Raw genomic sequence first — 25,983 nt, 5'->3', positions numbered from 1 at the left:
TTTTTTTAATATCTTTGTTCTACATCGCTAATAAGATAAAAATGATAATTTTATTAGGTAAGTATATACGAATGCATATTATGAGTAGATATATTATTATCATACAATTTATTCTTAAACTAATTTTGCGTGCTCTCGCCTCTCTTCAAGAGAATGTGGGTAGTCCGGCGGTAGGGTGGTCAAAATCTCCTTGGTCAGTTCTTTGTAGGTCTTCTCCATTTGATTTCTTACACGTTCCACGAGTTCAGGTACATCTTCCATCTTCAAGCCCTCAGTTTTTATAGGATCCAAGCATTGCATTACAATGTGTCCTGAAAATTAACAACATTTTAGGTAGATAAGTAGGTAAGTAGGTACTGACGGGTTTGATTATAACCATTGCAGAATTCTCATCAGAATTCATTAATTTATAATATCGAAAGTTTTAAATATCGATATTATAAACAGGCGTAGCTAAACTAAAAGCTACAATAGTCTTATTCTCCTAGATCTAATCAAGGAGAATATAAACATTAAATAGAAGTACGAATAAGTTATACCTACTTAAAGTTACTTTACAGATCGATCGAATTTCTTTAAATATTGAATACTTAAAGCCAGTTGCATGTAAGCCGGTTAAAGTTAGGTTACCGTTATAGCCGTTATAATAAAAATGACACTTTGGGTTGCAAACAATTAATTTTTAAAGTTAAAAGTTACTAAAACTCGATCCATAGTTTAATAATACCTTAACCATGGAGTGGGGGTATTATTTGCGTTATTTGATGGGCAAGTTTAACTTACAGTATGCCCATAAAAGTAAAAGCCTGTATCTACATCCAGGTATTGTAGGTAGGTACATATTTTATTGCTATTGAATAGTCTTGAATAGTCTAGTAATTAATAAAATTTTAAAGGTCGAGAAGCTATCAATACCTATTGATATATTTTGTGACGTGGGTGTGGTAGCGCTCGTAAAAAGGTGGGTCTACGCTAGACGAACCGAGAACGAGCGAAGCACAAGCGGAGCCGTTCTCGGCTTCGTCGTTCGCGGCGTCAAGTGTGGACGTACAACGAACCTACAACGATCACTGTCCTCGATCACTGCGAGCGCGAAGCAAATCCCTTTGTATTCGTCAAAAAACCGACAACAGGCGGAACGCAGCCGATCACGAACGAAATGCTCGCAGCGCGCTCGTTCGAGGCTTGTAAGTCGGTCCACACTAGATAAATTATGTTCGGCTCGTGCTAGCCTTGTCCTTTGATAAATTAGTGGACAGTAGACTCCTACAGGCAGATGTGTATTTAATGAGAATGATGATCGAAAGGTAAGGTACCACTGACCTCTGTCAAATATGTATTTCTTTTCATCGATGAAGTAGTATGGCGAGTATACAATAGGTATTATAGGTTTCTGTGCTGATACCGCTATCGCAAATGCTCCTTTCTTGAATGGTAGCAGAGTACAACTTCGGTCTTTCTTCCTTGTGCCTTCAGGAAATATCCAAATCTTTGTCTAAAAAAAGAGTAGGTAAGCTTAATGTTCTCAAGGATGTGAGAATGGGTTATGAAATGTTCTAAGAGAAATATTGACGCTGGTTCCCTGGGAACGGGGACGGGCGCTAATGTGGGACGCAACTTGCGTTGACACATTGGCCCCGTGTCATATCAGGAAGACAGCATCAAGACCGGGAGCCGCAGCAGAAACAGCTGAAAACGGCAAGCGGCGCAAGTATGCCTCTCTTATAGAGAGTTACATTTTTGTGCCGTTTGCCGTGGAGACCCTGGGGCCATGGAGTCTTAGTGCTAAAAATTTTTTACGAGACATTTCACCGCGATTAATAGCCTCAACTGGTGACAGAAGGGCTGGCTCATTTTTTGCGCAGCGGATCAGCCTGGCTGTCCAGCGCGGAAATGCAGCCAGTATTCTTGGCACCATTCCACGCGGTCATGATTTATATAGTAATTAGATAAGGCTAGCTTTAAGTTTTATTGTATTAAAAAAAAATAAAAAAAATAAAAAAAAAATTATGCTTTTTGAGAAAAAAAAAAAAAAAAAAAAAAAAAAAAAAAAAGAGAAATATTATAATAAGATATCCATAATATGTCATTCTAAATAAGGAACCAGGAACCTAAGACCTAAGTATGTCCAGCATGGAAGTCTATCGATTAACAACGACGACGAGGATGAATTAAATGTTTTAAATAACGATGACAACCGCAATTAAATACACACAAGTTTAGAAAAATAACCATCCAGCCATCGCATCGCTTCCATCTTACACTCCATCATCACTTACAAGCATGAGATTGCAGGCGTAGTCTTGAAAAAAAAATTGATTGACATACGTGGTTGCATAAGTAGGTACCTACCTACGCACTTTTCAATGAAGAACAGTTCAAGTTATACGAAAACAAAGTAAGTTCCTCTCAAACATAGTATAGTGTCTATCCATCTACCAAAAGTCATCCGGCTATAGATGAAAGAGATGATTATTGATTAGTGCTACCCTTAGAATAACAACCCGTGCGAATGCGTGGTGGGTCGAAGCGTCTACATAAATATATAAAAGGAATAGCTGACTGACTGATCTATCAACGTACAGCTCTAACTACTGGACGGATCGGGCTGAAACTTGGCATGCAAATAGCTATTATGACGTAGCAGTCCGCTAAGTAAGGATTTTTGTAAATTCAACCCTTAAGGGGGTAAACAGGGGCTTGAAATTTGTGTAGTCCACGCGGACGAAGTTGCAAGCATAAACAAGTAAAAATATAAGGTACTATCTTCAATACCTACCTTATTTTTATCCATAACTTCTGAAGTACTTTTAAGTGTTTCGTATGCATCTTTCGATTTGTTTCTGTCTATGAATACAACACCTGCGAGGTAAGCAGCCAAACCAAAGGGCCATACATAGAATATTTCCTTCTTTGCCACAGGTACCAACTTTCCGATGACATCCCAAATGTTAAACATGCCTAAAAAGTAATAATTTATATGCATCAATACAATTATTAAATACCTTCGATGGTATGGATCTCGATAATAATTTACATGCGTAAATTATTATCGAGATCCATACCTACTAATATTATTATAAAGTGTGTCTGTCTGTCGTCTGTCTGCTAGCTTTTCAATTTCGATGGGCAGAGATAGCCTGCATCTCAGGGAAAGACATAGGCTACTTTTATCACGTAAATTAAATAGTTCCCATGGGATAAAAAATCAACAAAAAGCATAGAGATATCGTGCATCCCAGACACGGATATGGCCTCTATCCGATTTAGGTTTTTAAAAAATCCCGTGGGAACTCTTTAATTTTACGGGATAAAAAGTGACCTGCTTTTCCCTGGGCCGCACGTATCGATTTGTTCCTCTTCATCCTGCGGCACAAGTTCTGGCCTACCCTGCGGATTCAATCGTCCTTCGTTGCAATATTAGATTTCCCTATTTTCCCTAGATTTATAATATTCATTCAAGCTTTGACAAAAAATCTCCATCTACGATTCTAGACGATTTAAACATTGACTCGAAGCCATTTTGCAGCAAAAGCTGTCGCGGGTAAAATGCTCTCTCCGCATTCTGTGGATTTTGTCAGACTGAATCCACACTAATATTATAAATCTAAAGGTGTGTATCTGTCTGTCTATCTGTTTCCTTTTCATGGCCCATCTTTTTAACAGATTTTGATGGAAAGTATCTACAGACATACCTAGTTTGCATCCCGGAGACAAACATAAGGTACTTTTTATCCTGGAAATCTTAGGCTGAGAAAAGAGCGAACTTTACTTTGTGTAACAAAACAGCTTTATTTATACCTCTTGCTGACAAAATGTCTTGTTTAATATTTTAAAGTCAAAGTACGCTCTATAAATCTTAGCCTTGTGCCCACGGAATTGAAAAAAAAACTTAAATTGAACGACGACGTCGCAGGATATTTTCTAATTATTATTCTTGTACCTACTAAGAATATTTCTTTGGGGCAATAATGCCTCAGATATAACTAGAAGACTAGTGATGAAAAAAGAAAATGTATGCACCTAAAACATCTAACGATGATTGGTGATTAGAAACGATAACAGCGCCTTGATCTTCAGATAATATTTCACCTCTTCGCAGTTCCCATTTCAATTTATATATTTTAGTTACTGGACTTAGCACCCGCGCTGAAAATCTGAAATTTTTTTTTTTAAATAGAGAATATTATTGTGCCCGATTTAACTGAATGAATAATGAGATCTTTATTCTCCACTATAACATACTTAAAGATAGAGTTAAATTAAATAAATCAATATTTTACTCAATGCTTAGAAATTTTAAAAGCTTTGCTATTTTATAAGCATGTCAAATAGGTTGGTAAATGATGCTGGTTTTAAATAAATCAATAACGCGCATGGTACAGATATTTCCAAATTCTAATTCAATTTTGATGCCTAAAACCTTAGCCTACAACTTACTGCGCGTTCTTAATATCCTTTGGTCTACATAAAAAGAAAGGCCATATAAAGCATAATAAGAATAATCCATAAAAGTAAAAGATCAAATAATAAAAATAGAATTTTATCTTATTTGGTTCACTGGTGGTAATCTTTTTAGATAAATAGGTAAACAATAATACAGCCAAGAGCATCCACACTTTGTCCCACATTATTATCATTATTTTTGCAAAACAATAATAATATATAACTCTAACGATACATGAAGCTTATAGATTGTTTTTGTACATACTGCCTTCGTCTATCTTTCGCTAGACGAAGTAGATATTTGGGTTCCATTAGATTAATATTTTGACAAACAACATACAAATTAGGACATAATACCTGTACCGTATTATACCTGATGTCGAAATTTATTTTCAAATCTATAAAAGCACGAAGAGAAAGCATTTACAGATTAAGTATATCTAGCGAATTCTGTAATGCGACGCGACTAACGCGAAACCGCGCGATCGTCGCGTTTCGTTTTCTATTACGTCACTCTTCCTACCTCCGACATAAATTATCTACTAATATTACTGTAAAAGCCCAAACTACGGTAAATCCTAGGGGTTTGCAGTAAAACCCAATATTTACCAAGTCTTGATGGCTAAAGTCTGAACTGTACTGGGTCGTTAATTTTGGACTTTTACCAGCATTCACTCAGTAAATCGTAGGTTTTACCTCAGATCCGAACAGTTACTAAATTCGAACGAAATCTGAGCACACCGACGACACCACGTGCCTAGTCTTGACTGTCCTAACTAAAGAGTGCTTTTGTAAAGTGCAAAGCCAGAAGCTCTTGAGTGTTGAGTAATATCCATATTATGGCCAGTAAGCAGTAATATTATGATAATAATGTATTGCCATCAATAAGGTACTTTTAGATAAGCGTTATATATTATGTTTCATTGCCTTGGTGATGAGATATCAAGATCAAAACTACATATTACAGTACGCGGCAGAAAATAATGTATATCGACCTTTAGAATGAGATTTCGGCTTTGTAGAGCGTTATCTCTGGCACTCATACCTATGTGAAGTTTTGTCGGTCCTAACGATAGAGACAATGCTCTACAAAACCGCTATCTCTTTCCAAAAGTCGATGTACTATATTATTTTCTGCCACGTACTGTAAATATCAAAGGTCTTTTATGCGGTTATTTGAAAGTGGCATGTTTTTTCAAGATTTTTCCCATCTGAAAATAGAAGTAGGTACCTACTGGCAATCAGGTAGGTAGGTATTTATATGGTTATTAAATAACCACAAAATCATGTTTTGTGGTGAGATAAATATTCAGAAATCAAATTTGTAGAATATATAATATTATATTTGATTATTATTTCTTCACGATTTCTTACCGTGCAAGATAAATAATTATTATATAAGTATAACCTAAGTAAGTATTATAACTTATAATATAACATATTGTTTTAAATTGAGGTTTGATTCCTCAACACTACTTCCAAATATTTTAAGTTTCAAGAAGCAATTTCAGTTTTTCAGTCAATGATGTAAAAATAGTAGGAATTTTACTACGGAACCAATGTAAAGTAAGTACTATTGAAGAGGTTTGAATAGGTAATCAAAGCGATTGAAACTAAGGTACTAATTAGATATGTCAAGTGCGATTCGCCGAATCGCTTTTAGCTAATTAGTCTAAATGTCTCATACCAGCAGGCACACAAAGTGTGAAAAACAACAATACGTACGTACAAAAATGGTGCTAATTTTGAATCGCGTCTTTTACGCGATTTGAGAATCTATGTACATGCAACATTTTTAATAAAATATTCCATGGCTCCAAGCAAACGAACCTACAGAGCAAAAGGGCTCAAGTAGATACTAATACCAATATTATGGGTACTGCCTATCTACCTACCATTAAAACCGGCCAAGTGCGTGGCGGGCCACGCGCAGTGTAGGGTTCCGTAATCACAATCCTCGAAAAACAGATAGAACCCTACTTAGCCATGATAGTTTTCCTTTAAAATTGATTATTTATGTATATACTACTGCTGTGAATTTTTTCACGTTCCTATTACTACCATTTGGCTGATAAAGGGGGGGGGGGGGGGCGACACTTGACTATAATCGAAAAATGATGTTCCCACACCCACAGTATTTTTAAAATACCTATTCAATGATACCCCACACCACACAGTACACTATAGGGTAGACGAGAAAAAAAATATTCACCCCCAGTTGACATTTGTAGGGGAGCTACCCTAAAAAAAATTAATCAAAATTTTATTTCACCACTTTGTCGGCGTGATTAATATTTATACCCATGCCAAATTACAGATTTCTAGCATTTATAGTCTCTGGACGGACGGACATGGCGAAACTATAAGGGTTTTTTGTTTGCTACGGAACCCTAAAAAGTAAAGAGAAAGAAATGGTAGCTTTATAAAAAATATGAATATTTGCTTTTCTCTGCCTAGAATTCTGTGCACGCTCGGGTAGTTCGCAGCAACTTAACGACCCTTACTTATGTCCTGCTATTTATTTTCATATATGTGACAGTCATAGCCTAGTCTCTGGTGATGCCACTGGCACTGTTGTACGCATGAGAAGGTGTTAAGTAGTACTAAACTAAATATAATATGGCTAAACTTGCTGCAAATGCTCGCTCGAAAGTAGTTACCTAGATAGAAAGTATGTATCTACAATTATTCTGTGATCGCTTTCTGAATCGTTACGTGTTAGGTTTTGCATTTTAGTCGGCTACGATAGATTTACGCTTCGATTGATAAGAATTATCTTTTGTTTTATCAAATCCCCCCGGGTTTCCGCGAGAACTTGATAAAAAACACGATTAAGTGGAATTGCGTAAATTCTTGAAAATTAGAATGTTACGTGTGATATTAATTATTATGACATCAGCATTGTAACGTAGAATAACTAAGACGGATATCTGCTCGTACAAATTTATGCAGATTACTTAAAATAACCTGATTTTTAGGGTTCCGTAGTAAACAAGGAACCCTTATAGTTTCGCCATGTCCGTCCGTCCGTCTGTCCGTCCGTCCGTCCTCGGTTAATCTCAGAGACTAATAGTGCTAGAAATCTGTAAATTGGCATGGGTATAAATATATTAAACACGCCGACAAAGTGGTGAAATAAAATTGTGACAAGTATTTTTTTAGGGTAGCTCCCCTACATGTAAAGTAGGGATGATTTTTTTTTCTCGTCTACCCCATAGTGTGCGGTATCGTTGAATAGGCCTTTTAAAAATACTGTGGGTCTGGGAACATTATTTCTCGATTTCTAGATCTTTTTGTAAAATATGATGCTAATTTTTATTAGAGCCAAGTGTCGCCCCCCCCCCCCCCCCCCCTCTATCAGCCAAATGGGAGTATATATAGGAACGTGAAAAAATTCACAGCAGTAGTATATACATATTATAATCAATTTTAAAGGAAAACTATCATGGCTAAGTAGAGTTCACAGGTTAAGGAGTTATATGTGTTTGTCAAGGTTAATTGTGACTACGGAACCCTACACTGCGCGTGGCCCGCCACGCACTTGGCCGGTTTTTTCTGATAGAACTGTAATAATTGTCTAGCGACAATTAGCGGAGCACATAATGTTTCGCAGAACTGATGTTCGTTGGGGTCCCAAGGTGCTGGAATGGCGATCTCGCACTGGCACTATAACCAGCGCAAAGCGCAGCCTTGGCAGACTCCCACAAGGTGGAGTGGACAGACGACATCAGACATGTCGCAGGGAACCGCTGGATCCAGGCGACGCGCGACGCAAGGCTTGTTGAAGGCATCGGCCATTGAGTGAGGTTTAAAAACAACTGAAACTGAATTTTGTTCAGAAAAAATTAAACAACAAAAAAACAACTGCGTCAGCGCTACGCTATGCAAAATCCGATTTGCCGTCCACACCCGGGCCCGGGCAATAAATAAATTCAGAATCGTGACATTTCCAACAATATTGTGAGCTCAAACATTTTCTACTTCATATAACCTTCCAACCCGCATTTCATCCCTTTATGGGGGGATTTTTCCAGTAGTTTCTTAGCTGACACCTAACCTTAAGAAAAAACCTACTTTTACAAACTTTCATCCCACTATTTTACCACCCTTATGGGCGAATTTCCCAAAAATCCTGAAACACGTATTTCTTCATTTGTGACCGAGAACCCAAATACCAATTTTCATGCAAATAACTTGAAAAATGACTTGACTTTCATACAAACTTCCATCCCCCATTTAACCCACTTAGGGGTGGAATTTCGAAAAATCCTTTCTTAGTAGATACTTACTCTTTACAAAGAATAGACCCTCCAAATTTTATGTCTTTAGTTTAGGCTGTGCGTTGATATATATGTCAGTCAGTCAGTCATTCAAGACTTTGAACTTTATATATATAGATCAGTGAGTACTGAGATATCACCATATTACTAAATGTCAACCAACAACCAATAGGTACCAACAAACCAACAAACAAACACACTTTCACATTTATAATATAGGCAGTGATGGTCAGACCATCCATGACCATGGCCCATGGGAGAACGATCCACCAACCGACCACCAAAGAACCACGGAGGTTAGGGTCGGTCTTGCGGGGTTGTGCTATCTTATATTTACCAATTAATTGTACTGTGTCTTATACTGCGGATCATCTCTTCACTTTCTCTGTCAGGTGCAATCATTCTTATTGTGGTCACATCTTTTACATAACAAACAAACAAAACCGGCCAAGTGCGAGTCAGACTCGCGCTCCGAGGGTTCCGTACTATAGTCGTGTTTTTTAGACATTTTGCAATATAAATCAAAAACTTTTATGCATAAAAATAAATAAAAATCTATTTTAGATTGTATAGATAAAGCCCTTTCATAATGATATCCCACATGGTAGGTATATTACTTAATCTTACTTTGAAAATACTAACTAAATAATATTCATAAACACGTTTTTTTGCGATGTAACCACCAATTCACGATTTTCGAATTTTTCACGTGTGCTGTAAAACCTACCTACCTACCTTCCAAATTTAATGATTCTAGGTCAACAGGGAGTAGGTACCCTTATAGGTTTCTTGACAGACATACAGACAGACTAACGAAGTGATTCTATAAGGGTTCCTTTTCCTTTTGAGGTACGGAACCCTAAAAATAGCTGCTTTATTAGCTTATTGTTTAACAAGTCACGTCGACATCGAGTATTCGTTACGAGAAAAATTTCTGTTGATTAAACAATACCATTGATGATATTTTGTGTACAACTCAGAGGCAATTTACTATATTTTTTGTTTTTAGGAAGCAAGTGACATGAATTTATTTATCAATTATAGGTCCACATCTTCATCAGCTCTTCACCAAGTATAAGAAAAATTAGAATTCAAATCGGTTCACCCGTTAAAAGTAATGTGTGATCATGTACATACCTTAATTAAATAAGTACCTATATAAAAACTGGTCGTAATGATAATATAACCCTCTCCAGTTTTAAAGTGGGTTAATAAAAACTAAAAAGTGCTATGATATAGTACCTACTGTGTTACGATGTATGGAAGTTGAGTTTTATATCAGGCAGAAATGATATTATTGTAGATGGAATGTTCTCATGGGGACTTCTAGTACTAGTAAGTTCAGCACTATAGGGACTACTGATGCGAAATATATGCCTATTATACCTATTAGCTGTATTATACTATGGTTATCTATGTATTCAGGTCTCAGGTAGTACCTACTAATAATAATAATGAAAATGCGTGTAACATCAAGCAAGATTCTACAGCATTAGCACCATTAAAGTTGGGTGATGACCAGAGTTGTCTTGAAACTTGATGGCGCAGTTTCATGGTGCGCTCGAAGTTCCTGTCTTCACACACATTTTCAGTACTGAAGAATCTATTTCTTGCGCGTCGTGGATCTTGCGAATCTTATGGCCTTATTTAAAGCAGTCATATAGGTACGTACAGTCAATAATAATAGATCAACGGTTAGAGTATAATAGTCAACGGACTGAAATCAGAAAGGTCGCCGGTTCAAGCGCCACCCTTTGCACTATTGGGTATTTGACTCCATTTTTTATTACGTTATTATAAACTAGAATAAAAATAATGACGTAAACTGATAAAACTAATTAAATCGATCAAAATAACAAAAAAGTTATAAGTATTTAAATATTTCTGATTAGACAGAGATAGCGATACAGCAGTTTGACGTCACACCTACTAATGCCATACCTAGTAGCTTCGTGCGGTTTCATACAAATTTTCGTTTTGCGAGAAAGGGATAGAAGAGCCTCCGTCCCTCCCACTCCAAAATTAAAATGCCTGTAACTTAGTAAATCTTTGTTGGATTTTAATATTTTTTTCAGCGTACGTCATTATTTTTATCCTAGTTTATAATAAAGTAATAATATTTATAAAATTCAAAGTAGGCAAATACCCAATTGTCGTGCCTACTCCTAGCATAAGCAGAACGTTTAGTTGGAGGGGAAATGGGAATATTAGTCATCATTGGCTAATATTCTTAAAAAAAATAAAAATATATCTGAAATGTTTTGACGTAACCTCGAGAAATTAATATATTAGGTAGGTAGGTAAACGGTACGATGCATAAATATTGATAAGTTGTTTATGTTATTGTTAATTTATTATCTGACTTCCTGTTCAATATCTGGTATTTACTTCATAATTATTGTGATGTTGATGACCTTTTCTCTTTATCAAATCGAGAAATATGCTATTGTTTGCAAATGCAAATAAATCAGGTACTTATACGTCACTGTAAATTATCTATCTATTATGCCGTAAATAACTAATATCTGAAATACGTCGATTTTCTGACAATGATGATAATCAAAACCTAGAGTAGGTACTTCTTGAAGTCCTAGAAGACTGAAATTTGGTATGTAGGCTAAAAATTGGGATGATGAATAATATGTAAAAAATAAATCATTTCTTAGGAACTATTAGGTGCTATTAGGCCGTGTCTCCTGCGCGTGCTTTTCTTTACACAATACACAAAAACCTTACAATATGTATGCTACGCAGGCGAAGCCAGCGGCTTACGCTAAGTGAGCCAGCGCAACACCCATTCCCACGTTTCCGTCGAAACACGATGCACTAGGTTAACTAAGTATATACTTATACGATTAATTTTATAAAATATGCTTATTATCGCCACCTAATCTTTCCTTCCAGCTCCTGCGAGCCTATACATTTACTTATACAAAAACATTTATTATACGTTTTTTGATGTATAACAACAACGTTTTTGTTTTCCGTCCCCAATGGGACAAATCTACTCTATGGGTAATAGATAGGTACAAGAAACTATAAGCACCTGTGCTTAAGTTTCTATAATCCGCTAAAACTGAAAAATCAACAAGAATGCAACATGCGATAGGTATGTACCGCCCGCCGCCGTCCCACTGCTAAACATGCAGGCAAAGCAAGTTATTGCTTACTGCTTGCTTTCACATAGGAGAAATACGCACCACCACCATCACAACACCACACAAATCTTACAAAACCCCTCAAAAAACCCACTCAACGCATGTTTTGCTCCGACACCCGATCCTCCGGGCATGTAGACATTACAAGACACAATTGTAATTTTTTTACATATAAGTTATGGACTTCGGCAAAGTAACGCCTAGGTACAACATAAATAAAGGTGTTGCCACCTCTTTCATCTAACTTATTTAACAGGGACTGGTGCTGAGAAAACAATTACTTACTTACCTATAGCTCCCCGATTCCGTTTGATGCAATGGAAAGTTCGATTTAAAAACTTTTTCCAATCGAAGTTTACCTACTGGGATCGGTATTTACCCGTTTCATTTTAAAGATGGTTTAATACAACTCTACTAGCCTCTATTATGGGTTTCTACACGGCATCGTACCGGAACGCTTAATCGCTTGGCGGTACGGCTTTGCTGGTAGGGTCGTAACTAGCCACAGCCGAAGCTTCCCACTAGGTCAAGCCTACCTACCTGCCAACCTTTACTGTAAATGTACCTATGTACTTTTGTATGTTTGATTCAAATTTTGCGAAGGATTCTTCAATTAAGTTCTTATCTACTTTTGCTGATACGTGCCTATATAGAACGTCGTAGGTTCATGAATTCGCACACATTTTCATTAGAATTTCGTGAATACTACTTAGTACAATATACTATGATTGCTTCTTGTACATAATAATAATTATTATGATTTATGACTTAAAAGATTTTATTAGTACTTGCATGTTGAAATTTTATAGGAAGTTGTTGATAATTATAGGCACGAGAATTTGAATACAAACTTTACATAATTACATTTTGTAGAATTTACATAATATACAAATTTTATTCGACATAATTAACGTCCACCATGAGATCTGCGTACAAGGTCTTCAACATACCTACATAGTACCTACAACATTATCGGGTATTTTAATCGATAATTAATATAACAAAAGTCTTTTTGTTTTCCACATTAAAAATCAATTAAAAAAGTTTGTACCTACCTAAAACAATGTAAGTTCAATAAGTCCCTAATAAAATCTAATCAAATCATCCACCCGTGGGTGTCCCTGGGTCAAAGGTGTCCAACAGGATTGTAAAATTCCCACACTGAATATAATATAACTATTCGACCAGGTAGGCCCTATAGAGCACCTAGAGTGCGGATCGCAGCCTCTCTTTCCTTTAGACGACGCGCGCCGATGTCCTTATCCCAGTAGCTCTTCCTCTCTAGCAACAGGACAAAAAGGTAGCTGGCTTAGATGGCTTGGTTCCAAAGTACAGGCGCACATTGCGTCCCTCAGTATCGACAGACATAATAAGCCATGGGACGAGTGCCAATAAAATAAAAAAATAAAAAAATTGTTTATTCAATTAAACTTTTACAAGTACTTTTGAAGCATCAAATGCATCTACCCCTGGTTTGGAATATCTCTCCTACCGAGAAGGACCAGCAAGAAACACAGTGCTTGCTCTTTTCAAAGATTTGATGTACAATATTATGCCGTAAAAGTAATTGAAGGCCCGCGCATTGTTGGAACGAGCTGTAGATCAAATCCACGCTTTTAAATTTTCATTTACATAATCTTCGATTATGTAATCTGCTTTTTTCAGGAGCTTTAAATAGATTTTCTAAACTTGTAGAAGACTTTTGGATTTTTCTGAGGCGGAGCGTAGGATTCCAATCCATCTGGACGTTTGCCGTCTGTGCGGCGTCAGACCTGGCGACTCGAGACCATATTATAGGGCACGTTCGCCCAGACGTATAAAAAAACATCGTTTTAGGACCTGGTGACGTGGGAATTTCCCTGAGCCACGACAGCAACTCAACCTCTGATGGCCGTTGGCTTCCACTATGGAACAGAACCGAAGATACATTGATGGATCTAATTTAGATCGATCGATGATTTACATAGTATATTTTAATGATAATAGATAATTCATAAAATGTTCTATATGAAATACCGAACCTTGAATTCTGAATTAAAATTCTGATTTATTGTTTGTTCCTATAATAAGTAGGTATTTTAACCAAATTATCATACGCCCTTGATTCTTTTTTTACCCATATTATGTATAATTTAAAAAAATTTACATATCTATAAATGTGTTTTGAAGTAAGTATGTATCTACCTGCCTAATTAATACCTATTTGAAAAAAATAAAATTGGTATATTGTTTATTAGTATTCCGTACCTCAAAACCACAATTTCTCCATCTCCAGGAAGATTGTTAAAACCTACGAAAGTACTCGGTGTAGGTTACCGTATTTTTGAACTATTTTTGTCTATCACCATTAGTCTAGATATTTCTAAGTCCCACTTCTTGGTGAAGTTTGCTCTCCCATTAAAGAGTGAGGGTTAAGGTACTTACATACAAATTGCAGTATCGTCACAGTTCACGACAGTTAGGGAACTTGTAATAAAACGTCGAGGCTTTGATGTCACTGGCAGGCGTCAAATGTAGGCGTCATTTGACGCTAGGTAGCCTACGAATAGCCAAATTTTCTTTGATTACACGTCGCCTATATCCTAATATTTGACATACATACCTATCGTCGATTCAGGATTTTACTAGATGCCCTTGACAACATCCGCGTGGATTTAGATTTATAAAATCCTGTCGGAACTCTTTCATTTTTAAAAATCTGGTGGGAACTCTGATTATCCGGACTAAAAAGTAGCCTATGTCTGTCGCGGTAGGTATGTAAGCTACCAAAATTCATCAAATAAATTCAGTCTGTACCAAATTTCATCAAAATTCAAAGGATGGGCCGTAAAAAGCTAGCAGACAGACAGCCAGACCCACTTTCGCATTTATAACAGTAGGAGGTACTTAGCATAGAAGAATGCACGGAGGAGAGTGGATATGAAGGGAATGAACACGGTACGTAGGTAAGTACCTACCTATTACCTATATTATTATCTACCGCCAATGAATTTAGGATTAAAATATAGTAGGTATTATGCCAAGTAGAGAAGTAGCAGCTAAAACTGCGTGGGTTTATATTTTATCATCGACATTGAGCTGTCATCGATATAAAAATAATATTTAGAACTAGCTAATGCTCGCGACTTCGTCCGCGTGGACTACACAAATTTCAATTTTCATTTATTGCATTTCCATAAACTACATCATATTATGTACAAAGTATTATGGATACCCAGTTTGGGTGTCGCAATTTGGTCCTTAGACCTTAGTAGGGAGACCCATATTATTATTTATTTTTATGGGAAATCATTTACGGCATAGTAGCCCTTTTCTAATAAAAAGTTTTTTAATATTTTGTTGAATTTATTTTCATTGTTTATGATACGAATTTTGTCTGGTAAATTATTATATATCTTAATAGACATTACGTAGGGACTCGAGGTAAGCAGTACTAATTTTGATTGCGGGAGGTTTAAATTATTTGCATGTCTTTCGGGAAATCGACGGGATTTGCTTTCTTTTTTTGTGTATAAGTGTATATTTCTTTTTACAAATTTGCATATTTCGAGGATATATATGGAAGGTAGGGTAAGAATTTCAAACCCCTGTTTCACCCCTTTAGGGGTTGAATTTTCAAAGATCCTTTCTTAGCGGATGCCTACGTCATAATAGCTATCTGCATGCCAAATTTCAGCCCGATCCGTCCAGTAGTTTGAGCTGTGCGTTGATAGATCTGTCAGTCAGTCAGTCAGTCAGTCACCTTTTCCTTTTATATATTTAGATTTCCGTATGTATCTACCTACCTACTAAAACACCATATTCTACCAATGTAATGTGTAATTCACATCCTACTTTAGAAATTAGCGGCTTACTGTCAATGGGAAGTTAACTTTTTTACCAATCATTCTATGTTATATAACAAGTTTAGACAGACAGACAGACAGAAGGACGGACGGACGGACGGACAGACAGACAGACAGACAACAAAGTGATCCTATGAGGGTTCTGTTTTTCCTTTTGAGGTACGGAACCCTAAAAAACAGTATGCCAGGACAGCTGTTGTATTACTATACTTGTTTCTCGTAAAATCCATGGGATACCGTTTATGGGAAGATAATCATAACCAACCCAAGCTTTACCTTTAAAGGGCTACAAATGTAAAGTAGGTAAAATCCTCAAAAGAAAGGAAACCGGTCGGGTAGATAATATTTATAGCGTTGTTTTGACAGCGGCCCACGATAATGCGATATTTTTGCCTCTATTCGCAAACCCTCACGTCCCGGCTTCCGTCTCTAATGGAAGCAGATGTATAAATTATAAGAATATTACCGGTCCAACCATTTCCGATCGGTGAAAATCAATAAATATCTATGAAGGCATGATGGACTAAGAGCCAGACCTTCGTTATTTTATAAAAGTAAAAGTTTCTGTGCGTAGGTATTGTCCCCAACACAGGTAGGAACGATCAGCGACTATGAAGTTTGGATCCGTTCCTCGCAGTGTTGGGGACAATGCGCAAATAAACTTTCAGCCACTTTCAGCTTTTTTATTTAAACAGCTTTTATATATTATGCCAAAAACGGCTACATATTAGAAACTGAAACTTGTATATAATTTCAGTTATAATTATATAATAACAGTAAACTTATACAACAACAAATACTAAAATTAGATAAATATCATAAAAAACGAAATTATTTCATTTTTAATAGGCATCAGTATTTTTAACATTACATCACAATAATGTGATAGTGAAGCGAACTTCTTGCGTTATTGCTCTCAGTATTTTAACAAGTGAACGTCTTTGACAAACTATCGTCAATAAACTCTTTATAGCTCTATAGAGAGCTACAAAAGTTACCTATTACGATAGTTAAAACTATCGGGAATTATGGGATAACGCGAGGTTCGGGGCGAACCACTAGTTTACTTACAGAGCAAAAAGACAAGTTTATTAATTTAACGATAGCAATACTGCTGTCGTTAAAATAAACTCCATTGTCAGTGCGTTGCGCAATTATCCCATAGTTATAGAGAATAGACAGCTCATTGGAACGACTAAAGTGTTCTCTACTTGTGCTGTGACGAGCTGTAAGCCTACTCTACTCTACATAGAATCTGTGACATCTTTTGTACGAAGCCCTACTTCAGTTGAAATCGGCTTCAAGTATAGGTACTTAGCTGAATTGCATGTATTCCTGTTTTTGTTCAATGTGACTAAGTATATCCTAATCCTAATCCTACTAATATTATAAATGTGAAAGTGTGGATATTTGGATGTTTGTTACTCAATCACGCAAAAACGGCTGAACGGATTTGGATGAAATTTGGAATGGAGATAGATTATACCCTGGATTAACACATAGGCTACTTTTTCTCCTGAAAAATGTAAATCCACGCGGACGAAGTCGCGGGCATCAACTAGTAACATTATAAATGTGAAAATGTGGATGTTTGGATGTTTGTTACTAAACCACGCAAAAACTACTGGACAGGTTTGGCTGAAATTTGGAATGGAGATAGATTATACCCTGGATTAATACAAAGGTTACTTTTTATCCCGGAAAGTCAAAGAGTTCCCGCGGGATTTTGAAAAACGTAAATCCACGCGGACGAAGTCGCGGGCATCAGCTAGCTATTAATATCACTACCCATCACTACCCTTATTGTAAATGCGAAAGTGTATTTGTTTGATGGTTTATCCTTCAATCACGTCGCAATGGAGCAACGGATCGACATGATTTTTGCATGGGTATAGTTAAAGACCTGGAGAGCGACACAGGCTACTTTTTATACCGGAATATCAGAGTTTCTACTGGATTTTGAAAACTTAAATCACGCGGGTGAAGTCCCGGGCATCAGCTAGTTAATATTAAAAAAAATATTCAATTGTTAAACAACGAACTCTTAATCAGTTTAATGTAGACCTATACCTAAAACCTAAGTAATGCTTAGACATTCTAAGATGGTTGAGCGTAGACTAGTTAACTCAAGCTTACCTAACAATAAACAACTCCTGTGACTGAATACTAAATATCTATAACGACAATTTTATATTGAACCCTTCTCATTCTGAGAAGAGACCCGTGCTCAGTAGTGGGCTGGCGATGGTTGGGATTGGGATCATGATGATGATATTCAAGCATGCAAGATTGATGCAGGTTTTTCAGAATTGACACAATGATTACCTACTGTTATTTCGTGGTTACGTCGCCTAAGTACCTACCAAGACCAACCATCCTTGGCAAGAAAGAAAACGATATAATTTTATCTTTCGTGCAGTTTATAGGGAACTAGCTTATGCTCGCGATTTGTCCACGTGGACTCACAAATTACAAAGCCCAAGTTTACCCCCAGGGTTTGAATTTTCAAAAATCCTTCTACCTATCTGCATGCAAAATATCAGCCCGATCCATCCAGTAGTTTGAGCTACTGCGTTGATGGATCAGTCACTCAGTCAGTCAGTCAGTCAGCTTTTCCTTTTATACATTTAGACTTATTAAGTAGATTGTAAATGCAACATAACGAGGTGAGTACCTAATCCAAGGTGAGGGAAACATAACAAACGGGCGAATATGTTCCATTTGTATTTTGTATCGAATCTCGTAAATCCTTTTACCTATTTGTACAATGCCAAGCCGAGAAAAGGGGCGAAATAATTGGCACCTGCGTTATCTGTGAATCCCTTTTCGAAAGAATGTAATTTTCTTTGAAAATTGGAATAAGACTTTTTTTATGGGCTTCGAAGTTTCCCACAGGTTCTTAGGTTCTAAGGTTTACAGAAACTGTCGTCCTATCCGGTGAGCCTGTCCACATTTCTTGAGGCTGGTATTGTCCGTTCATCGTAACTTGACGCGTGAGTAATATGTTGGCAGCATTGCTTTGTTTCTTTATTCCTTAGAACTTAGAGTTTATTATCGTATGATTTGCAGTGGTGCCAACATACCTATTACTCACGCATCGAGTTACGATGAACGGACATCGATCCACTGATTATAGATCAGTGGATCGATGTCCGTTCATCGTAACTAGATGCGTAAGTAAGTAATACACACTGGACTTGTGATTGCCGACATGTTTTTGAAGCAACTAGGTACTATTGTTCACTGTTTCATATTATGTACTAGGAGTATGTAGGTAGGTACATAGGTAATATGTTATTATTGGTGTTATGTGCGTTTAAAGCCGGTTTAGTAATCATCATACTCATTACCGGTTTAGTAAGCCGGTAATGGGTATGATGATGAAGAGGTTATTTGGAATAAGATTACATAGTTTTTGTACACAAAATGAGTAATGCATGCTTTCAAGTACCTAACCTACAATTATACTACTACCCCTACTATCACAACCTAACCTTACCTAAGTACTTATCTATTTTAAGAAACACAATGTATCCCCCCCCCCCCCCCCCCCCCCCCCCCGATAAAAGACGCCCTAAGCACGTCCTTAACGATCCCGACGATCAAATCATGACCGACAATGCTTCTTATCTTGTAGGGCTACACAATACAACCCTTCCGTGTTCGGCATCCGCCCCGTGCGGACGTCTGTACATGCGCTCTCCGACTCGAGCCCCCCCGCGCGTGTTCGCCCCTGTGTTTCAAGTGCAAGTGCCCTTGGATCATCAGTGCCATCAGATTGTTCCTGCGTTGTGTATAGTGTAGTGTAGTTCTAGGGTCCAGGTTCCGTGAGTACACTAGTCTAAGCGCAGCATAGGTTCACACCCCCGTCACCCAAGGGCGGGGACTCACATTAGGGCCACACCGTAGGTACCCACCTCCCTGCCTTGGCAGGGAGGACCTTTAGCGCCACCGGGTCCACTATGGGCCCCAACCACCCCGACCAACCCGCTCCTGGGCCCCATCAGGGCCCGGAGTTCCCCCAGACATTTTACAAAGACGTCGACATGAGTGCTCTCATCGCCGACCTCGCGACCCGAGACCCCAACTACCTTAAAAAATTTAAGGTACATGCGAGTCGGACGCCTACGCGCTACGACCGTCCCCCGGCATCTCCTCCCTCGGCCACGGCCATGGAGGACGACACCCCGACCGTGACACCGACCGACACTAAGGAGCCTCACTCCAAAACCCCAGCCGGGCCTTCAGCCCAAAAACCGATCCCGACCAAGGAGCCTCACTCCGAAACGTCCCCAGCCTCCTCTGAAACAGAGGAATTCATGACGGTGCAGACGAAGGCCCAGAAGCGAAAGCTGAAGGCCTCAAAGTCGCACGCAAACCCACCTAAAAAGGTGGGCGTTGCAGCCCCTTCAGGGCCCGGTAACCAACCCACGACCTCCCAAGCGACCTCCGAGGAGGAGTCTGAAGACTCCCCCATGGAGGAACCGCCAAGGGAAAAAGTCCCTCCTCTCTTCATTAGAGAGAAACTGAGCTGGCAGCGTATCCTGCCACTTTTAGACCAGCAGGGTATCTCCTTCACGAGTGCCCGCTCGACCGCAGTGGGCATCAAAGTTCAATGCCCAACTTCAGGCGACCATCGCCTTCTCACCAAGACTCTCCGTCAAGAGAATGTAGGGTTCCACACCTACGCTCTTCCCGACGAACGCGTTTTACGCGTAGTCATTCGCGGCCTTCCGAAGGAGCTGAACACCGACCACATAAAGACAGACCTCCTTTCCCAGGAGCTGCCAGTACTAGAGGTTCACAGGATGTACCATCCTAGAACCAAAGCCCCCTACGAGATGGTGCTCGTAACCCTCGAACTTACCCCCGCGGGTAAGAAAATCCATAACATCACATCGGTGTGTCGCCTCACGGGTCTTAAAATAGAGCCCCCCCGTAACCGCGGCAGGATGGGCCAGTGCCATCGCTGCCAGATGTACGGCCATTCCGCAAGGAATTGTTTCGCCCACCCCAGGTGCGTTAAGTGCCTAGGGGACCACGGCACCTCCGACTGCCCCAGGAAGCAACCTACCGAGGAACCCCCGAGCTGTGTTCTTTGCAGGTCTCAAGGGCACACCGCGAATTATCGCGGATGCCCTAAAGCCCCCAAGGAGCAAAAGCGAAGGGTCAAACCGGCCGGCCGCAAACCTGCTGCAGCTCCCCAACCCGCCCAGAAATTTGTCCCTGCGCCGGCTCCGGCCACCAACGCATGGGAAAAACCCCTTCCCAGGGCTAACCCTCCTGCGCCAAAGCCCGCCCAACCAGCCCCGGCCAAGCCCGCCCAATCAGCCCCGGTAAAGGCTTCCGCGCCTACGCCCCAGCCCCAAGCAGAGCCTTCTCTCCATTCATCCGCGGCGACTAACGCTGCGGATAATCTCCACTTAATCGAAACTGTCCTCGCCTCTATTGATATAGTGGAGATGGAAGTTTTCGCCCGGACCTTCAGGAAGGATCCCAAATTAGCTATTACCCAACACTTGGGTCTGCTCATCTCCATTAATAACCTTAAAGCAACCCATAATGGATAGTACGACCAAAGGTAGATTAAAACCCCACTCCTTAGTAGTCGCGTTCTACAACGCGAACGGCCTTATCGACCAAATGGACGAAGTCCGCGAATTTGTATGTGCACATCAAACCGACATTCTCCTAGTGCAAGAGACCTTCTTGAAACCTAGTAGAAGTAATCCCAGAATTGCTAATTTTAATATAGTCAGAAACGACAGGGCCACTGCTAAGGGTGGCACTGCCATATACTACAGAAGGGCTCTTCACTGCACTCCTCTCGATCCTCCACAACTAACCAATATGGAAGCCTCCATATGTCAGGTGAGTATGACTGGCCATCCGTCGGTCATACTAGCATCCGTCTATCTCTCTCCCTCGAAAGATCTGTTAGAAAGTGACATCTGCGCACTTCTCTCATTAGGAGACTCCGTTATCGTGGCCGGAGACCTTAACGCCAAACATCAAAGTTGGAATTGCCGCTCCCCGAACTCACGAGGACGCCAACTCGAAAGACTGACGCACCGCCCCGATCTTAACTTCATAGTTATAGCACCTGACACACCGACTCGTTACCCAATGACCGACAATTCAACAGACAGACCGGACATACTCGATATAGCTCTTCTAAAGAACATCGCCCTTCAGGTGAGTCCTTTGGAGGTGCTGTCCGAGCTAGGTTCAGACCACCGTCCCGTCCTAATGCGGCTAGGACCCCCGCCCACCGCGGCCCCCCCGACCAAAACAGTCATTGACTTCAAGAAGCTCTCAGAGCATCTTAAGTCTATAGACTCAGTGCACATCTCTCAAATTCCTGACATTATAGGTAGTCTAGATGAAGCGCATGTAGCCTCACTGCACCTTACTAATCATATCCGCGATGCTCTAAGCGCCTGCTCCCGACAGATGCCGAACGGTTTCACCCGTCGACAGTTGCCGGACGACGCCAGAGAGCTCATCACCATCAAAAACGCTAAACGTAGAGCCCATGACGCATGTCCTAACGCCGACAACCGGAGAGAACTCTGGAGAGCCCAGAGGGAGGTAAAGGCTCGCCTTGCCGAACTCCGCGACGAACAATGGGACAGGAAGCTGAGTGAGCTCAAGCCATCGCATGTAGCCTACTACAGCCTGGCGAGAGCTCTCAAAGCCGACCCTGTCTCGGCCACTCCTCCGCTTTTACGTCCCAATCAACCGCCCGCCTTTGAAGATGTCGATAAGGCCGAATGCTTGGCCGATAGCTTAGAAGCCCAATGCTCCCCGAGCACCATCTCTGTAGACAAGTCCCATATAGAACTAGTCGAAAACAAACTAGCATCTATCTTCTCTTCCGCCCCAGGTGGCGATCCAATCCTCCCGACGAATAGCGGCGAAGTTCGTCAAATTATCAAAGAATTTCACGCCAAAAAAGCCCCAGGCCCCGACTCTATTAATAACAAAACTCTAAAGTTACTCCCCGACGTATTAATCAACCTCCTGGTTGTCATTTTCAACACCCTCATGGCGGGATGCTCCTTCCCCGACAGGTGGAAAGAAGCTACCGTTATAGGCATCCCCAAGCCAGGGAAACCTAGGAACCTCCCTACTAGCTACCGCCCCATTAGTTTGCTCAACACCCTTGGCAAGGTGTATGAGAAAGTCATCCTTAACCGACTTAGGTCCGTCGTAGAGGAGAAAAACCTCCTCAACGACGAGCAATTTGGCTTTCGAACCAGACACTCATGTGTTCATCAAGTGCACCGCCTCACGGAGCACATCCTTCTCGGTTTCAACCGATTCAAAACGAGAGGTATCCCAACGGGAGCCCTCTTCTTCGATGTAGCCAAAGCCTTCGACAAGGTGTGGCACGCCGGCTTGATCTACAAGCTTTACCATCTAGGCGTGCCCGAAAGACTCGTACGTTTACTACGAGAATTTCTCACCAATCGAACTTTCCGCTACCGTCTGGATGGAACCCTATCCTCCCCAAGACCTCTTCGAGCAGGAGTCCCTCAGGGCTCCCTGCTCTCGCCACTTTTGTACGCGCTGTACACCAGCGACATTCCCAGATCCCCTCATGTTCATATAGCCCAGTTCGCGGATGACACCGCTCTATACAGCTCCGACTTAAACTACCGGAACGTTAAAGCTCGACTCCAAAAGGCAGTCAGTAGCCTAGGCCACTGGTTCCGCCTTTGGAGGATAGAGGTTAACCCGGAGAAAAGCGCAGCAGTGCTCTTTCAAAAGTCCAAAAGGAAATCACAATACAAACTTCGACAGACTGAAATAACTCTTTACGACCGCCCCATTCCCTGGCAAACTAATACCAAGTACTTGGGTGTAACCTTTGATGACAAGATGAGCTTCGCCGCGCACATTCGTAGAGTCCGCAAGAACGCAGCGTATGTGCTCTCCCGTCTTTACCCCATGATTTGCGCAAAGAGCAAAATGTCACTTCGACATAAAGTCACGCTATACAAAACGTGCATCCGCCCAATAATGTCTTATGCCTGTGTTGCATTTGCACACCTGCCGCCCTCCTCTCTCAAACCTCTCCAAGTCCTACAGAATAAGTTTATGCGTACGGCCACTGGCTCCCCGTGGTACATGCGCAACGTGGACCTCCACAGAGACCTCCAACTCCCGACAATAGCTCATTACTTTAAACAGCTTTCCAAAAATTATTTTGAGAAAGCCATTAGACACCCCAACCCCCTAATAGTTGAGGCAGCGACTTACACCCCTGACCGAAACGACCCCCCAGATAAAAGACGCCCTAAGCACGTCCTTAACGACCCCGACGATCAAATCATGACCGACAATGCACCCTATCTCGTAGGGCTACACAATTCAACCTCATCACAGCGTCTTCGCCGGCGAAGACGAGGTCCCCGATTTCTAACGTCACCCGGACGTGGGCTCACGCCACGGCCTCGGGGGCGTACGGACTAACCAACAAAACCGACAACTCCACCCATCCCAACGTCATCCTAAGCCGTGGTCCGAGCCTCACAGGAGGCGCCCTTAGGAGGACGTTGCCCCCCGACCTCTCGAATTATTTCTTCGAGCCCTAGGGCTCACCCCCAGGCGGAGCTTCGCGCTCGCCAACCCCCCCGGTGACGCTGTAGCGGCCAATAGGGCCTACGCAGCATAGTCAATCCGAAACAACAACAATACAACCTCAACACAGCGTCTTCGCCGGCGAAGACGAGGTCCCCGATTTCTAACGTCACCCGGACGTGGACTCACGCCACGGCCTCGGGGCGTACGGACTAACCAGTAGTCCAACAACTCCACCCATCCCAACGTCATCCTAAGCCGTGGTCCGAGCCTCACAGGAGGCGCCCTTAGGAGGACGTTGCCCCCCGACCTCTCGAATTATTTCTTCGAGCCCTAAGGCTCACCCCCAGGCGGAGCTTCGCGCTAGCCAACCCCCCCGGTGACGCTGTAGCGGCCAGTAGGGCCTACGCAGCATAGTCAATCCGAAACAACACAAAAAAAACAATTTATCATCTGTTTAGCATAGTTTATTTTGCTCGTAAGTTGCAAGAAAATTGTTGAAAGCTTGATATAATATTCAATTATTCATGAAAAGTCGTACAGCGTCACAGTTTAACGAACGTCGGGCGTCGCTCGTTGCTAAAGTTGAGGTATTTAGGCAAATGAATCTTCTTCTTAGGATTAATTTCATATGTATTTATGCCTTATGGCTTCTTCTATTGCTTCTTATCTTTCTCAGGGAAATTTTTTTTTTCTTACAGACTAGGTAGGTAGGTACCTACTCCTAAATCACAATAAACCTTGAGAAAAGGAAAAGATTTGATTTTGAAGGGTTCCGTAACTCAAAAGGAAAAAAGGAACCATTATAGGATCACTTCGTTGTCTTTCTGTCTATCTGTCTGTCCGTCTGTCGTGTTTGTCAAGAAAACCTATAGGGTACCTATTTCCCGTTGACCTAGAATCATGAAATTTGGCAGGAAGGTAGGTCTTATAGCAGACATGAGAATAAACTCTGAAAACCGTGAATTTGTGGTTACATAACAAGAAAAATACTAAAATGTGTTCATGAACAAATATTGCTATTTTCAACTTTCAAAGTAAGATTAATACCAAATGGGGTATCATATGAAAGGCTTTACTTGTACATTCTAAAACAGATTTTTATTTATTTTTAGGCATAATAGTTTTTGATTTATCGTGCAAAATGTCGATAAAATATGACTGTAGTACGGAACCCTCATTGCGCCTCTGACTCGCACTTGGCCGTTTTTTAAAATATTTGTATAATTGCTAAATTAAATAACTTTGTTTCAGGTATAGTAGCTTAAATATAATAAACGTAAAACGGGGCTGTGATAATTTCAAATCAAAAGTTATTTATTTATTTTAAGGTACCTATAATAGTTTTTGATTTATCGTGCAAGATTTAGATAAATTACGATTGTAGTAGTACGGAACCCTCAGTGCTTGGCCGGTTTTTCGTGTTTTATATAAGTAATTTACTACCTTATGGCCGCGACTTCGTCCGCGTGGACGACAAATATTTCAAACCCCTGTTTTACCCCTTTAGGGATTGAATTTTCAAAAATCCTATCTTAGCGGATGTCTATGCCATAATAGCTATCCGTATCCGTATATCCGTCCAGTAATTAGAGCTGCGTGTTGCATAGATCAGTCAGTCAGATTTTCCTTTTATACTTTTATACAGATGAATTACTAAGGTATTTT

At 40.3% G+C, this 25,983-nt stretch overlaps 1 protein-coding gene across 2 annotated transcripts in view; it reads right to left on the bottom strand.

The window, feature by feature from the left end:
- LOC117981933 (1-acyl-sn-glycerol-3-phosphate acyltransferase alpha-like) overlaps positions 1 to 25,983 on the bottom strand; it is a 47,797-nt gene continuing 21,814 nt past the window's right edge. For both annotated transcript variants that reach the window (XM_069498066.1, XM_069498067.1), the window contains exons 2-4: positions 2,780 to 2,961; positions 1,324 to 1,495; positions 1 to 311 (exon numbers count right to left, since the gene is read on the bottom strand). In XM_069498066.1, coding sequence (XP_069354167.1) covers positions 115 to 311; positions 1,324 to 1,495; positions 2,780 to 2,961 — 551 coding nt within the window. In that variant the 3' untranslated portion in view covers positions 1 to 114. The remainder of the gene's footprint in view (positions 312 to 1,323; positions 1,496 to 2,779; positions 2,962 to 25,983) is intronic.

The sequence above is a fragment of the Maniola hyperantus genome, chromosome 4, assembly GCF_902806685.2.
Source record: "Maniola hyperantus chromosome 4, iAphHyp1.2, whole genome shotgun sequence".
NCBI lineage: Eukaryota > Metazoa > Arthropoda > Insecta > Lepidoptera > Nymphalidae > Maniola > Maniola hyperantus.
This window is presented reverse-complemented; position numbering and strand designations above follow the sequence as displayed.